The sequence below is a fragment of the Corvus brachyrhynchos genome, unplaced genomic scaffold, assembly GCF_000691975.1.
Source record: "Corvus brachyrhynchos isolate BGI_N302 unplaced genomic scaffold, ASM69197v1 scaffold62, whole genome shotgun sequence".
Taxonomy (NCBI): domain Eukaryota; kingdom Metazoa; phylum Chordata; class Aves; order Passeriformes; family Corvidae; genus Corvus; species Corvus brachyrhynchos.
Window position 1 is genome coordinate 16,967 of NW_008236629.1, and position 17,578 is coordinate 34,544.

General features: G+C 37.8%; 1 protein-coding gene across 1 annotated transcript in view; it reads left to right on the top strand.

Annotated features, from left to right (window-relative positions):
* Positions 1–1,207: 1,207 nt before the first annotated feature.
* Positions 1,208–17,578, top strand: part of INSC (inscuteable homolog (Drosophila)) — a 59,681-nt gene continuing 43,310 nt past the window's right edge. Inside the window, exons 1-5 of the mRNA XM_008644237.2 lie at positions 1,208–1,572; positions 2,077–2,129; positions 3,730–3,853; positions 6,049–6,162; positions 11,323–11,448. Coding sequence (XP_008642459.1) covers positions 1,228–1,572; positions 2,077–2,129; positions 3,730–3,853; positions 6,049–6,162; positions 11,323–11,448 — 762 coding nt within the window. The 5' untranslated portion in view covers positions 1,208–1,227. The remainder of the gene's footprint in view (positions 1,573–2,076; positions 2,130–3,729; positions 3,854–6,048; positions 6,163–11,322; positions 11,449–17,578) is intronic.

The following is a 17,578-nucleotide window of genomic DNA, read 5'->3' on the forward strand; positions in this document are numbered from 1 at the left end:
ATTTCTCAAGTTCAGCTGGTGCTCACTGTATAAATGGAAGCACAAGAATTGAAAAAGGCTTCCACCTGGTCCTCCTTAGCTTAGCTAATGTGATTGCAGATTTTGTTCTAGCAGTAAGGCTTTATATAACAGCATGGAACATGACTGGTGTGTTGCTGAGTTGCAATAAATCAGTATCTGAATTAAAGGAACGAGGACTATGATACAAACTTTCTTTTTGTCTGTTCTGGTATAGCATCATAAAAATCTGCTCATGCTCATGTGTCCAGGGAGTAGGCAACAATCCACTACACTGTCAGACTAGCTCTAGGATACCAGTGGAATTTTGAAAAAAATAGCTAAATCCATTTTTTAAAATAGTTAAATCCAGTCTTGCCTTCACTTGATCTAATTTCTTCTTTACCTTGCATCTTCAATTCTTTGGAAACTTTTAGCATGGTTAGGGTGAGGATTAAGGTGTTTTTGTTAGGACCTGGGCACCTTATAAGAAAAAAAATTTAGGCATCTTCATCTCAAGACTTTGAAATTTGTGATCCCTCAAAAAATGAGCTCAGAATCAGTGCAACTTCTGCCTCAGGTACCACATTTTACTGGCTGGAGTGTGCAAGGGCACGAAATGTAGGCACATTGCCCTTGTGTCAGGGTACACTTGTCAAGGAGCTTGTCAGCCTTGCTCATTCACATCATGTTTTTTGTAGTGTAAAAAATATGCTTTGGAAATCAGTGTGCAAATTGTACAGAGAGCAATGAGAAATGAGGGGGAAGGTAAAGGTCTGGTTTGGAAGAAGAATCCAGCTCTAGTTTCAGGGATTATGACATGGAACAAATAGACATTGCTGGCAGTATTGTTCACTGTCTTTGTTTTGCGTGAAAACACATTCATAGCTTTGCTCCTACTCCACATTAAACTCTGAATGTACAAGAAACATTTTTCCCAAAAAAACGAAGTTTAAACTTCTGTTTACTTCTCTAATATCCACTGATTTTTTAGATATAATTTATAGCCAGGTGTGTGGTGTAAAAGTGATTAGAAATCTAGAACCTGTTTTTAGAATAAAGAGCTAAACATTTCACTGTGTTACTACAAGCAAATTATTTGTTCAATTATTTCCTTTGGTCAATCAATTGCAACCTCGTAGTGGGTGCAGCTCTATGGTGTTGCTGGTGGTTATTCTAAGGGTTTTTTTGCTTTACCTCATTCTTCCCTCTCCTTCTCTGCCTTCCAGCATGCACTTAATCCAGGTGGACTCTGTTCAGCGATGGATGGAGGACCTGAAGTTGATGACAGACTGTGAATGTATGTGCATTCTCCAGTCCAAGCCCATCAGCATTGAGAAGGATGAACCAAATGAACTCATCCTTTCCTCACAGTACAGCACCTGTGATAACTTGCAGCTTCTGCTAAAGAGGGCTTGGATCATAAGCACAGAATTGACCAGGATTGCTCAGAAGCTGGACAAGAACAGATGGCAGAGGGTCCACAGCATGACAGTGAGGGTCAACTGCCACGTGCGTTCCATGATAAACGAGTACAACACCTTCACCAGGAGTTCTTCAGAAGAAATGCACCAGGTGAGAAGATGCCTTGATGGCATGTTTCTCCTGCTTTTGGAATTTTTATTTTATTGTAATTATTAAAACTTGCTTTAAACAATCTGTAAGAAATCCTTACGTACTGATACTGGTCCCTTGTTTAAGGCTTTCCTATCCTGTTCCAGCAATGGAAAGATTCTTGACTTACTTTGGATCCTATTTTATCGTGGGCTTGATTCTGAATATTAATAGTGTTGTCAAATTGCATATAAAAAACCATTTTGCTTTTGACGACTACAGGACTAAAGTATTTTGACAACCAACCTGTGAGTTCCTTTGCATTTACAATGTAGAAAGTGCTACTTTTTTATTGACCTCATTTTTTATCTCTACCTGTTTTATACAGAAAAGTAGCTGAAGGGTGTTATGAAATATTATCTTTTGGGAGGGTTTTCAATTACCAAACAAGCATTACTTATTTTTGTGAGGCAACTGTGTGTAGGGACATAACTTTAAAACCACTTTCTCTTTCTCTCTCTGCAGCTTGAAAAACTTTTAGTAGACAAGTGTTCAGAATTTACAGCATTCACAGAAAGGTAACTTAAATTTTGCAGTTGCAATATTAATTTTGCTGTTTTATTATGTTGTAGAACTTCTAATGAGAAGCACAAATCCATGAGCACCCTCAACTGTTTGAGCTAGGCCCCTGGAACTCTGCAGTGTTCCTAATGTTAATTTCTTGTGGGTGAAGTGAGTTGCTTTTACCTAAACTTCATCCTAATGAAAGATGGGATCTGCTGCTGCACAAAGAGCCTGACAAAGATGCAAAGCTGCATGCAAGTATATTTTTTAGGACTTTTAGGCATCAAGAGAGAAAATCTGGCTCTACTGATATCAGTGACAAAGTTCCCTTTTAGTTCTGTGGAGTCAAGATTTCAGGTGGTGTGAAAACTTGGGTTGTGAGACTGTCGTATTACGTGTTCCTGTATGAACAGATCCACGTATTGTAAATCAAACCACAGTAAATACACATCCCTTTAAACTGTAGTTGTAGGTTTACTCATCTCCCTTCACTCTGGAATGCTGTGACTGGAAAATAAAAATCTCTGTAATTCTTCTCATGATAGTTACACTTTCTAACATAAGTTACCCATTTCCCCCAGCACAGTTCAATCACCCTTTTTAAATTAATTTAAACACTGTGCAAGTAATTCTGTTTTGGGGATATCATCAGGGAAAAAGACACCATCTGATTATCAGGAAATAACATTTTTTTGGTGCACTATTGCTTTTTGCCAAACCTGCACAGCTCAGACTTTAGTTTTATATTCTACTAGGAGACATGGTGCTTAAATAATGAGCTCCAATCTCAAAGTACCTGCCCCAAATCAGCCCTCTCCCTTGTCTTTTTGACAAAAAATTGATATATGTGGCTGACAGACAGGTAAAGCTGAAAAGGTGACCTGTGTGCAGCTAGAGAGGCTGATCACCCAAACTATATGTTCCATTACAGTGGCCTGCCTGGGTGGAATATGTTTTGAAAACTCAAATGAATGCCTTTCTGTGAGGATGTATTAGTTATTTTATTTGAATTGTATAAAGTTTTCCATCTTTATCTCATTTCTTCAATTATAGCCAAACATCACTGGTTGCAGGACAACTATACCAACTCTGTAAAGATGCTTTATGGTATCTCATGGTAAAAATGATTAAGAAACCATGACACAGAGTGTCTATAGCCTGTTCCCTGTTCTTTCTTCATCCTTATCCTGCTACCATTAAACTATGACAAAGAAGGTAAAGACATGAAAATTACTGAAAGCCTTTCATTGATCATGAGGGGTGGATATGGACAGCTGCAGTTGAAATGCAGGCATCCAAGAGTGATTGGAAAAGAGCAGTGTTACAACTGTATAAACACACAGCATCTGTGGCAAAATTTGGCCTGCAGTCTGTGAGGTAAATTGTGATACCAAAATTATTCAGTAGTGTCCACTGTTATCCTTTCATGGTGTACTTACCTGTGTAGGCAAAGCTTTGATTAAAATCTGGAATGATGCCAATGGCACAAAGACAATGTCCTTGTGAACAGCTCAATTCCCATTATACCCCGTGATTAACACGGGCCTCACCTCTGACAATCAGCTCTGTTGCATCCTTTCTTCCTTCATCCCTATTCTTTCTCTTTCTTTTCAGGTGCTTACAGGCTGAAGATGAAGAGATACTGAAGTCCATGAAATCTTGTGTTAATGAAACACTCACTACTGTTGCCCGGTACTTTGGCCAGTTGATAGAGCTGGTTTTGACACATGAAACACAGGTTTGTTTGTAGTAAAAAAAAACCCCAAAAACAAACAAACAAAAAAACCAAACCAAAAAGGTCTTCCAAAATTGTTGAATCTTGAGGATAACCATCCATTAAGGATCCAAGGTTGGGTTGGATGGGGCTTCTGAGCAACCTGATCTAGTGGAAGTTGTCCCTGCTAATGGCAGGGACATGGCAACAGGATGTCTTTAGAGGCCCCTTCCAACACAAGCCATTCTATAATTCTGTGATTAAGAGAAGGATTAGAATTACAGCTCTCAATTTTCAACAAACTTATGATCAGTAACTCACACATGTTGCAATGAGATTTAGGTATTCTTATTCTCAAATTCTGCAATAACCTGAAATTCTGAACAAAATGAACTTGTGGCTCATCATGTTACTTATTTTTCCTGATGTCTCTTTCTTGCAAGGCATCTAAATGATGACTTCTGGTTGTCCCTTCCGGCCTTACCCATTCTGTGATTCTGATTCTGTGAAATACACTGAGTAGTTTCTCTGAGGCTTCAAATAAGTTAATTGTTTTTCCATTCGATCATTATTGAAACAGTAGCGAGTCTAGCCAACCTATCTTGACTTACACTGTTTTCTTTCTTTCTCAGTAGAAATCCATACTCTAATCTTCCTCACATATAAAAACCTCAAAAGTAATTCTGCTCAGTTAATGTGTCCATGTTTTAGACTGATGTCATGCTGAATTTTTTTGTTGTCCCTGCAGAAAAAGAGGAGAGGTTTAATGAACACAAATAGTTAAATAGCATTTATTACAGTGCCAAAACAAAATTAATGCATGGTATTGGTTAAAGTTTAACATACCCTAATCTGTTAAGATGGCAAAAAAATTTGTGGTTGTTTCAGAAATATCCCTTCTGGTTTTAAATGATTATTACCAGGAGGTGAGAATATCCCAAATACATTTTTAGAATTACAGTCAAACTAACAAGCTACTTGCTAATGCTCTTCAGGTGGGATCTATGAGAGCTACATGAAATGTATGAGTTGAAGTGTGTAAATAATTTTGCATATTTCAAATTCAGTGAGTAGGTTGCCGTTGTTAAGATGCTTATTCTTTTCAGTCTGAAGAGCAGTTCTTCACTGCTGATATTTCTGCCTTTGGGCATCTTGGCACCTACTGATACACCTGAAATCCTACTCCATTTTTTTTAAGGGAATGGAATTATTGACTTCATATTATCTTGTGTGTATTTGTGTGGCTGAAGGACTTGGATTAGAAGTCATTAATAAAAACAATTTTATGAAGAGTTTTCTGAGCCATTCAGTCAGGCTATGTGCCCACTTCTGCCATAAAAACACACTGTCTGGGGGTATTTTGCTGCTCTGAAGCAGACTAAGTGTCTGTGTGAGAGGTTTCATCTTAAATTGTATCAAGAGCTTTTTCTCAAATCAGTGTATCAGGACTTTATTCAGGATAGGTTCATATCAAAATGTGAACTCAAGCTATGGTTTTTATGGAATATTCTTCTAATGCTAAAGGTGGAAGAACAGAGCCTCTTAGAGGGAAGGTAATTGAATTTTTTATAAATAACAGTGTAAAATGTGGGATACTTCCTTGCGCTTTTCCAAAGTTGGATTAAATACAAAAATGCTTACCTTCCTCCTCCTAGCAAATATAATTAATTCTCCTAATGAGTCTATGCCTTTTTTCAGAAACAAAATTAAATAGACTTTATGGTCTTCTCACAGCTGTGCTTCTCTAAAGCTGCAGCGGCACAAATGCAAAAGCAAGATAATTATTTACAAAGATAAAACTATTTAATCTATTTCATACATTGGAGAAACAAACTATGTTTCTTTATAAGAATCTCTATTTGTCAGTGATGTTTTGACTAAGAGTAGTGGTGAACCCAGAGCCTTAGAAAGTAGTGTAAGAAGGGGTGTAGCAATATTCCTTATCAATAAGGTGGAAATCTTGTATGACCATGTGATTCAGCTTCGACACTAACTAAATTAGTTGCCTTCTGAAAATTCTGGTTCAATCCCAGACCAAAAGCCATAACAATTTACTAAATAGCTGAAGACCGTACTGAATGTTCTCACACATGTACCTGTTGTCTCACTCTGTTAATATTTATTTTTGAATATCACTATCTTTGGTTACATCTACTCAAATGCAGTGAGAAATGTGTGTTATCAGTCTGACTCCAAGTTTTTTATCCTGCATCCCCCAGAACCTGCTGAGGCAGATAGAGCTCTCGGGCAGTCTGTACGTCATGGAGTCGGCCATCAGCAGTTTATTCAGCCTTGCCCAGGAAGGTGCTCACCTCTGCCGCATCATAGCCAAGGTAAGGGATGTATGGAGTAATCCAGTGCAAACTAGCCATACAAGAAAGTAATTTTACTGAAGAGCAACAAAATTTACTCTGAGAAACTACTTTTTTCCTCTTCTTGTGGTGCTTTTGCAACTCTTACTCTACATAATTTACCACTGCAACTATTGTATTAGAGGTTTTTTTTCTAAAGAGGACCACATCCCCTCAGTCTTTAATTTAATAAAGCCCAGTACCTGTGCAAGCAGCTTCAGTAGGATGGTTAGCTCCAACAGGCTTCTCAGCATTGCTTCAGTTGCTGTCTTTGTGCCAGCTGAGGTATTATCACTCCCTTCATCATTTTGGGAACTTTTTTAGTGTCTCACCTGATAATACTTTTTAAATACCAGCCATGTAAACGGAGAAAAACTTTACAGTTGGCCATGGCTGTGGCAGACTGTGCAGAGAAATAGCAAGACCTCTTCAGCTGTGTGTACAGGGGGGTTAGAGATATTATTAAAGATGCAAATGTAGAAATACTTCACACCCATAATTATCCTTTATCAAAAGACCATCATTGCAGTTACTTCTGTCAATGTGTGTTCTCATTTACTGAGTAGTTGGTGCTAACTTTTGGTATAAATGAGTCATTCTGCCAAGATCTGTGATACTGGAAATCCCTGCAGAGTTTGCACCTTTGAGGACACTTGAATCTTGAAAAAGTGCGAAAGGTGGGACATGGTGTCTTGATGAGGATGGGATAAGCACAACCACAGGGCATGCAGAAAGAGGAAAACCTCCCTCCCCCAGCTTCTGCTTGTGGAGTGCTGTGCCAGTTCCTTGTCCTACCCAGAGACAGGGTTAGACAGCAGCATTTCATTACTTCTGATGTGCCTTTAGACGTAAATTTACACCACAAAACGTACTCCTCTGATCTGAAGCCTGAGAATGAGGCAGACTCAGAAACCTATAGTGGATTCTGGCAACAACCTGAGAGAGTCCGTTTTTTTCTAAATTGGTATTTGAGCTCCACTCAGTGGTACCCAAAAACAATGCTAAAATGTTGAGTATTGAGAAAATGCAGAACTAACAAATTAAAGAAAATTGGTCTTGGGCTTTTTATCATTTTACGACTTCCATAACAGTTTAATTTAGCAGAAGTGAAGTCTGACCTTTCATAAATCACTAAACCAATATATTTCTAAAACCTGGGCGTGTGTCACAGGTTTACAACTGAGGAAATGCATCCCCTTATGCAAAGAACCCTAAGTGGTGTTTGGCTGCCAAATTACAGCAGTGATTGCATAACCTGTCCCGTGCCTCTGTCTGCCCTGTGCACTGGGAAATGCATTTGTCCAGACTGACCATTATCCTTCACCCTCTGTATTGCCTCAGTTACCTGCATCAGTGACCAAGGGGGCAGAGGAACTGCAACAGACCAGAATTTCAAATTGGTCAAATGGGTAAAGAGCTCTGTTCAGACAAGGAAACTTAATAGCACTGAGCTTTGCTTGATTTGGAGGTTAACTTGCACCTTTCCAAAAGCTCCCAATACGAATAAAGTATGCTTTTATTTATGGTTTGCAGACTTTTTGGCATTTACAGTTTTTGACCAAGTAACACACAAATACTGTTTGTGCTGTAATTCAAGTTTCATTTGTGACAGGCATCACAATCTCTGAAGCAGAAAGGAAGAGAGGGGCACTGGTTTTAGTTAGCTATGACAGAAAAATTCAGGGTGATTTGAAAAAAAATAAACTAAAAAATAATCTGTAAAGTCTGTAATTGTTCTCAGTCATTATGAGGGTGAAAAAGGATTGAAGTCATGCAAAGATCTCAAAATCTTTTACAGAATCTGTAGTACCCTTGAGAGCTGTCATACTATTCTTAAAACTAGCCAGAGAGGTTGAATATTTGTTTACCGTGAAAGCAAACCTTAACAAATTTGTTCCTGTAACCTTGAAGTCTTACTCTCCATGACAAAGTGTGATCTTGTGGAACAGTGCTCTTAGTTTTATTCCTGTTCCAAGCTATAAATTACAGCTCTAAAGCACACCAATATCTAGAATGTGCAAACAAAAAAAAACCACGATAGTGTTGCAAAGCTGCAGAATTACAGGAGCTGGTCTATTTCACATTTTGTTGAGGGTTTTAGTCTTCTCTCTCCTTCTCCCCCATCACCTGCTAATATTTTACAGAAACTAAGAAAGTCTATGAAATGCTGAAGCATCACCTGTAATTTTATTCCACCTACAGGCATTCTTTGACACTTTCTTTTTTAGCATGTAACTTTGTAATCTGCTGTGAAAAAATCATGTTGCTGACTCACCCTGGCAGGCAGTAGTAGTTCTCACTAGCTGTCAGAGACATAAAACCTAAGGTCTCTAACAAAAATGAGTAGTAGCACGGACAAGATAAGAAAATTAGCATTCCTTGGGGCGAAAGGGCTATAAATAGATTTGGATTTGTAACGATCAGAAGAACTGGTAGAAATCTGTTTCTTAGTTCCAGTAAATAGGTCATAGAGTGATAAAGAAAATAGTATTTTTAAAAAAATCCACTATACTGATGATAGAGTCCAATACCAACTGTACTGAACAGAGTGCTGTGGTAATAAGCTTGTAAAAGAGAAAGAAGCCAAAATGAAGGTATTCATACTTTCATAGAACCCCCTTTGGAGAATACTTGACTATTGGAATTCCTTACTCCTGTGCAGCAGATCACTTAGTCTGAGAAGCTTCTAATGCATCTTGCCTTACCTTCTTGATATGCCAATTCCTTTTCTAACAAGTATTTATGATGAAGATCTTCTTGGAGATCATCTATCAAAAGAATTATAAAAGCTGTCAAAGCCTTGATGGGAATTTACTGTGCTTTGTGTCATTTCAGTCTGAAACTGCAAAATATTCCACCTTAGCATTAGATGCCTTTTGCTTCCCCTCTTTTTTCACTCAATTCACATAGTTTTGTTGATTATGTTTCAGATGATTTCGTGACCTACACCTAGCCCTTCTGAACAGCATCCCACAAAATTGAATTCCTGTTAATCCAATATAGGAGAGACATAGGTCATCAAGTAGTGAAGCAAGTGTCCTTCTCTTCCTCTGAATGTTTACCCTCTTGACCAATTTGTGTATATCCCTGTCAGATGGAATGGTTTGGCATCACTGCAAAAGATACAGGGGATGAATCTTGAAAAAGGTGAATAAAGTCTGAGAACTGCTCCGATCCCAGTGAGGGGACTGGTTTTTGACAAGCCAAAGAATGAGGCTCAGCATTTTCCACCCATCCAATATTTCACTTACAGATCTCTCGGTTCATTACTCGTGGTCAATATTTTACAGCTTAGTAATGGCACATGAGGCACAAAATAAAGAGTACAGATCTCCTCCTGACAAATGAGGTGATAAATCACTTCCTGTCCATCAGAGGCAAAATCAGGGCACCCATTTGGCATAGAGAAGGCTTGAAGCAAATGTGCCAGCATCACTTGAGCATTACTAGATTTGTCCACAAACTTCTGCTTATTATGGCTAAAGCAGAGGATTAGATCATCCCTGATTCCTTTGAACTGTGGGAAAATTCAAATTGATAATGAAATTTAAAAAAAAAAAAACCAAAATCCTGTTACCTTTGGCTTGAGAATGATAATGCAACACCTTTTTCCCTGTATTTTTGATAGACACTTTAATTACTGCTTGGGTGAAATATCGGTATCCTTTTGAGGAAGGAAAAATATGACTGAAACTTTTTTATTCGTGTACTGCCTCTTTTTTCCTTTAAAGGTTCAGAAATATCTTTCTGCATTAGACTATATATTGAGGTACCAGATAAAAAATAACAGAAACGTGAACACTCGCAATTCCAGAAATAAGTTTTACTCCTAACAAACTTCAGCAGGCCCATTGTTTTCACTGATGTCACAGAAATTCCATATGCTTGTGCAAAGACATGATATAAAACTTCTATCTGGAAAATGTGTTGAATAGTTAACTTTGTCTAATTCTATATGACTTGGTGTGAATTTTTTGTTAGACTGAACAGAGGGTTTTGCTTCCTCTATTATTCTCTACTGTATTCAAGCAGACCTAGTACAGAAATATAGAATTCTGGAAATGAGTAAAGTCTGAATTGTAGCCCAGAGGTTTTAAGTGAGTATAACCTGTTGAGCTTTCAAATAATGCTTGGGGAAAAAATGGCTGAGGAAAAAATAGATGACTTATGTGAATCTAAATATATTTTTAAACAGAATCTACTGAAACAAGCTTAAAAAAAGGGTGCACTTTTAACACAGTCCATGATTTCAACTATTTTTGATTTACTGCTCTAATCCGAATACTTTAATCTGAGAACTTTCATCCATCGTCAATAATTTAAATGCTTTCCTCTTCACCACGTCTGCTTTTGCATCATAAAAGTCATATGTAGTTTACCTGATAGCACAACATTTTGAAATGAAAAATAATTTAAAAAAACCCCACCACACGAAGTGCAGCAATTGTTGGCATTTAACTATATTTCTATTTGTTATGTGAAATTTGCTAAAAGGTATGTTTGCAAGCTGTGTTGGAAATTAATTAAGGATAGCTACCCTAGTATGTACACAAGTCTTTGTCACTATTGTTGTATTTAAAGAAAAGCTTTTAGCGATGAAAATTTTGTTTATTAGAGGATGAAGATATGGATTGTGTCTGTTTAACATTTGACTCCTAGTTCCACCTTATTTTCAGTAGCTCTTCAACCATATGACCTTCTGGTTCATAATTTTAGCAGTAAGTAAATATAATGTGGAGCTCAGAAATTAGAGGAATGGGAAATATATGACAATAAAAATCTATTTTATACTAGTAGAATATGGCTGAAGGATCACTTAAATGTCACTCTAATTGCCACCTATTGATGATTCTTTGTAACTTTTGCAGGAATGTCAGGTTTAATTTAAATGGAGCTTGTAATTGGTAGAAGTCAATCACTTAAGCACACCTCCTACTGAGGTTGTATTACTTTTCCATCACTTAGTGTACAAGCATTAGTCCACTTGAGTTCTCTGTGTGAGCTTAACACCCTCTTTGTTGGTGTTGTTGCTATAGCTATTTTGGATAAACTGCTAAAGGAATCCACCCGTCAGCCCAATCTTGGTTAAGTACTAGGGGAACCTCCAGTGCTGCTTTCCTGATTTCCATTTTTCCCCTACAGGAAGGAGGTGTTGTTTCTCTCTTTAAGATCTGTCGCCAGGATTGTTTCAGGTGCCTTTATCCCCAGACCCTGAGAACACTGGCATCAATTTGCTGTGTAGAGGAAGGGATGCACCAGCTGGAAAAGGTAGGCACTTCAGGATTCTTTACTGACTGTGTCATAAATAGAGAAGCTCTGTCTTTAATCTCTTCCAGAAATTGATAATTTGGTGGTGTTTGATACTGTGTTCCATATAATGCTCACCTTTTCAGTGCTGAACACATCTTCAGTCTTTACAAAATTAGTCCCAGCAATAGCATTATGCTATTATCCTTGCACAAATAAGCTTTCTAAGTAGGATAGTTTTATGAAGCAGGTAAACATGTTACTAACTACATCAAAAAAAGAGAACAAACTAGAGAAATTATAATTTCTGGACTCTCTGAATGTTTGTTCAGAAACTCCACTGTTTCAAATCATCCTTAAAAGACAGAAGGCTTAATACGTCTTTAAATTCTTTCCTGATGCTCTGATAGGGCTCCTGCTTGTGCCAGTGCTGCAGCTTGTGAGAGTTGTAGTGCACAGAAAGAAGTGGGACAGATATGGTCATTAGTCAATCAAAAAATGCGTCTACTAATCAGCAGCAGATTTCATAAAAGCCACTTTTAACTGTGATGGCCGACACCAAAAAATTATCCAGATAAAATTATAGCAACTTCTTTAGGCTCCTTTCCTTTCTCACACTCACTACCTTCTGCTGTGTTTTGGAAAACGAACACTTCTGGTCACTAAATCATGATCTCATCCTTTGTATTTCATAAAACAGTCATCTTCCCCAGCTGAATTATGGCCTCTTCAAGTTAATGATAAATGATTTCACTGCCTCTTTACATTGACATGTCTTGTAATTTACTGCCCCGAATTCAAGCAAACTGTGACCGAACACCTGCAGCAAAAGCAAGTCTCTGAGTTTACAGTAAATGAAGATGACTTAAATTTTTTTTGACATAATGCTGGTTCAGATTGACACCAGAATCAGTCTAAAAGGATCTTTCATTATGTCCACTATAATGGCAGAGTTAATAGAGTTGGAAATGAAAAAGATTGATTTAAGTCACCCGGTCCAATTCCTGGCAGCGCCAACATGTGTTTAATGTGGCCCATATCAAAGCTGATGGAACACGAATCCCAGAAAAATTGAACACTCTCAAACTCATGTTTCTTTGATCTGCTTTAATGTTGGCCACGAGTAAAATTGGTTAGGGTAAACTTGATCACAATCGGCATTGGAGTAGTGTTTAAAGGATTCTTAACTGAAATCCCTACCTTCATGGCATTTCAGTTCTTAAAGCATCTTCTTTAAATATGAATAGATTTTTCTTTCAAAATTTGAAGCACTCTTCCAAAGAACACAAAAAAGAGGTAAAAGTATTAGCAATCCTGTAATTACAAAAGTTATCATAGGACTTCTTATTTTGCAGAAAGGGTGGCTTTTTTTCTCCAACTAAGTATCTGGATGCTGGTGAATCATTTAATTTCTCTAATATGAATATCATTATGCCACCTAGTGCATTAAAATATCAGTGCAATTTGAACTTGGTTTTTAATGACAGAAACCTCATTAAAAAAAGCAAATGTAGCCACCAAGCAATTCAGATTAGGCAAATCAAGATACAAACAAACAAACAAACAAAAACCTGTGCAAGCCCTTCTCCCTGTATTTTTCAATTCAATTGCACAGCCATTGCAGTGTTTAAAAGACCACTTAAAAGAAAGCAGCAAGAGCTCTAATTTGTTATGAAACACTGCTACACTTTCTGCAGTAATTGCGGTGCTTAATTGCTAAAGACATCAGGAATATTTATTTATCCAGTGCTTTTTGACCTTGCCAATTCAGTGCCCATTTCTAAAGATGTAGAAAATTGTCTATTTTAATGAAAAATATTTCTTTCCATTTAAAAAAAAAAAAAAAATTGTTCTTCCCAGCCACACATAAATATATCACACTGGAAAAAGCCATTATCACCTTTTTTGTCATCTTGATAAACAAGCTGATCTTTGCTATAATTGCAATGATAAGGTAGTTGGTGCAATGATTAGCTCTTCCTCTTTTAAGTGAATCTAGTTGGCTCTGTGTACAATGGTGTAAAATCAGTTGGTTAAAATGCGAGTTTGGAACATTTATTTCACTTGCAAGTAATTTACTGAATTGTGATAACATACTGGTACTCTTACTTTGTTGTACATTGAAGTGCAGAGCTCCAGGAACTCAAGAGTAACAAATCAGGCAATTAAAGTAGAAAAATAGTGAAGAAATAGTCCCATTTTGTGCCCGAGAACCGCATAAATAAATGTTCTCTGTAAGCTATGCTCAACAAGTGGTAATTTTGGTGCTTCAAGCTGCTTTTGGGTGTCTGGTTGTTTAATACACTTTAATTTTGTAATCCACTGTGACACCAGCAGGTTTGAGATTATTATTTGGTCTCAGCTTCCCGACCAGTCCTACTTCAGAGTGGAGTGGAGAGACCCTGGAAAAGCAATCAGAACATATTATTCCTACAGCTGTTTGTCTCTGTACCCAAGTAAACTTTGTCATCTTTGTCTTGTGGCACTCAAGCATGCAAAGTTTTGTGGGGAAAACTCACTGCACCAGAAAAGACGGTTATTCTAGATTTGGGCATTCAGAGTTTATACAGAGGCAATGAGTAATACAGGTAGTTGGGAATAGAGAAAATAGATAAAATCCCTCAACCCAGAACTGGAAGGAGTTTGTGAGAGCTGAGCTTGACTGAAACTGAAGAACAATGTTAGTGCTGCACATGCAGACAGACCTGGTGGTGTGTCGTGCCTGAGGTTTAGGACAGAAATACAATGATGTAGTGGGAGATTGGCTCTCAAGATTTGTTAAGGGTTCTGGAGAGAAGACTATCTGAACCTTCATGAATGAGCTTTGCAAACTTAATTCACCTCAATGTAGGAAGGACTGTTGGAGGCACAGATTTGGGAGAGATTATTGTGTGCATTTAGTGGCGCTTAAGGTTCAAAAAAGTAAAAATTGTGATCTTGGTATGTATATCCTGGAAATTGAATTAGGAATAACTGTACTCAAGTAATGCTTTCATTATCAAGACACACATAAAACCTAACAGACATGGTCTTCAACATGGAGCAACCTTGCCTGGAAATGGGATTTGTGTTTGAATTGACATGTTTTTCCTAAACCAATTCTTCAGCCCTTACCCCCCTGAGGCTGCATTAATTCCTTGTTTTGCAGAGCTCTCTGAACAAAGTGTCTCCTATACATTTGCTGACACACAGTCTCATTAAAGTCTAAAAACTGTGGCAGTTTCTCTGCTTCAGGGCTGTCTGTACAAAAGCTGGTGATGGTGGTGCTAAAAGGCATGGCTTTCCAATTTTTGCCCTACTGAAGCTCAGTTATGTGGCTTTCCATTGAAGCTTCTGGGGCAATAAACTTCCTGCTGCAATAAAAGAGCTGCAGAGCTGGTTCAGAACTAAATAGCAAACAGTGAAATGTGCTGCAGCTTTTACTCTGCATGTGAAATGTTATCACATGAAAAAATGCATCTTAGGTGGGACCTAGATCATGGGTCAACTGCCACAAAAACAGGATGATTATACAAATAGTCAGCTGCTTAAATTTTCACAGTGTGCAGAGTACGGTTACTTACATTATTTAAACTACTCCAGAATGCAAGACACCTGGAATCAACTCATTAAGAGGAGATAATCCAGAGACATGGGTGACAACAGCTGTTGCTTTCATTAGTAAAACCTTTTTAACAAATGACACAGCTTTTATCACTGTGCTTTAAGTAAAATTGCCTAGGAATAGATTATAAATTACTTTGAATCCTTCATTTAAAGCACACTAAATCAAATTACCTCCAGAAGAAGAAGGGTAAAGAAAGTATGAAGTATATATTTTTTTGTGGCTGGGAAACTATATGGATTCTACAAAGAGTTATAAAACATGAGTGACCTAAAAATCTATTACTCATTGTGAACCCACTCTGAGTCTTAGAATAACCATATTCTTATACACAGTAATAATTTCTGCATGATGGGAATGTAGTCTGTCCATGATGCAGCTGAAAAAACAAGCTTTTCTGGGGAATTAAGTAAAATCTACATTACAGAGCTTCCTCCTACAACTTATTCACAGTTTTTGGGTGCATGTGTGTTGATTACTTAATTCAGCTCCAACCACTTTGAACTTTGAGTTTCAAACATGAAACTCAGTAAAAATCATGGAGTAATTTTGCTTCAGGTGAAATCTCATCTTCTGAACCCACTGAAGTTCATGTAACCGTACAATGAGATGGAAGTGAGAACTCTGCATTAGGAAGAAATTCCTCACCATGAGGGTGGTGCAACACTGGGACAGGTTTCCCAGAAAAGTTGTGGTGATGCCTGGAAGTGGCTACCTGAAAACAGAGGCTAGACAAGACTAAGAGAATAAAAGTAGGTATTTATTTGAAGGGCCTTCAAAGGTACACCTTGGGAGTGTAAACCAATGAGGGGCTCCACTCAAGATGGACCCTGGGTCACGGGTTCTTCACACTTTTATAAGTTTGGTCCATTTGCATATCGGGGTTAATTCTCCAATTATAACTTCAGTTCATGATGTAATTACCCCAAGTTTACCCCTCCTCTTCAGAGGCTTTTAGTTTACACATTTTGGGGCCTGGGACAATCAAGGTGTCCTTGAAGAGCAAACCTAGAGAGGCTTTGTTATGTCTAACCAGCACGAGAGAACAGCAGCTAACAGGCCACACGAAACTTCAGAGTTACACACTAGGCAGTACAGGATTTGAAAAATACAAAAGTTAAAACCTAAGGCATCAGTGGATGTCCCATCCCTGGAAGTGTTCAAGGCCAGATTGGACGAGGCTTTGAGCAGCCTGGTCTAGTGGAAGATGTTGGAAGTAGATGATCTTTAAGATCCCTCCCAACCCTAACCATTCCATGAGTTATGGAGAGGGCTTTCATTATGAGAGCTTGGATGGTATGAAAGTAAAGTCACTAATTCAAAGGCTGAATGCAAAAGTTAGCTGGTGGCCTACGGATTTCATTGTCACAACATGGGAATGCTCCACAATCATGAATGTTTTAATTTTCATAGTACCTGGTATACAATGGAAATAACTTTGTACAAGGGATGGAAAATTTTCCTGATCTGAATGAATGATATAGTTGCCTTCATATTTCATTATTCCAAATACAAAATGTCAAGGGATATTATTAATAATAGTCTTCTCGGAAAGGTATGTGAGATTGCCAGTTTAGATAGGAGAAACCCATAGGCTGCTACATTTAAAAGCATGTCTGCAGGTTGTTTGCTTCTTTTAAGAAGTGCAATAGTAGTGTGCAGCTTTCTGAGAAGCAGTGAAATGTTGATTTTTATCATGGCAAATAGTGGTTGATTCAGAGGACTTCCAGCATTGAGAAAATCTCAGAAAGCACAGAGGTCTGCCTCAGCCTCTTAGCCTTTCTCACTCCTCAGAGAAGAGCTTTGTGTTAAAGTTTCTTTATTTCTTAGGTGAAAAATTCTCATGGCCTATTTTAGTAGTTTCAAAACAAGGGATTATATGGCCTATGAGATGAAAAAATAGCATAGTTATTTTATTCTAAAATGATTTGAATTCAAGAACTCAAATGATTGAGATTTTTTTTAAAGAAAAATATTTTCAAAAAGGCCATAATTTTCAAAATTTAGTTTTAATTCATGGAGAGTCAAATTTCATGTTATTCTGTTTCCTGAGTGAGACAGAACAAGGCTGGGTAATACCAACATAATATAGGATTCTTAGAAGCCATTAGAAGGTGTCAGGTTGTTAGAGACCCTTCTCTTGTCTCTTTCCCACAAAAACAGGTAACGTGCAGTGTTACAACCCTTTCTGAATTTTTCATGGGTCATGCTGGCAAACACTTCTTTAATGCTGTTTTCTAAAGGGGAGTACCATTCTTTTAGGTTCCCTAAAGCAGTGCTTGTTTACAGGAGAAACCTGTGAAGCTTCATGGTCAGGAAGAGCCTGGAAACTTACTTTGTGCATGCTTGAAAACACAGAGTGCTGGCTTGTGTGCTAAAAACATGTGAAATGATTTAGGTGGATAGGATTCAATGATGTATTGCTTTTACAGCCCTTTGGCTGGAGAATCAACTCTTCTGGTCGGCATAACACACTTCTTTCCATCCTGGAACACTGTTTTGGCTCATCTTCCATGGCTGTTTGCAGCCAGGCTTTGAAATCACACT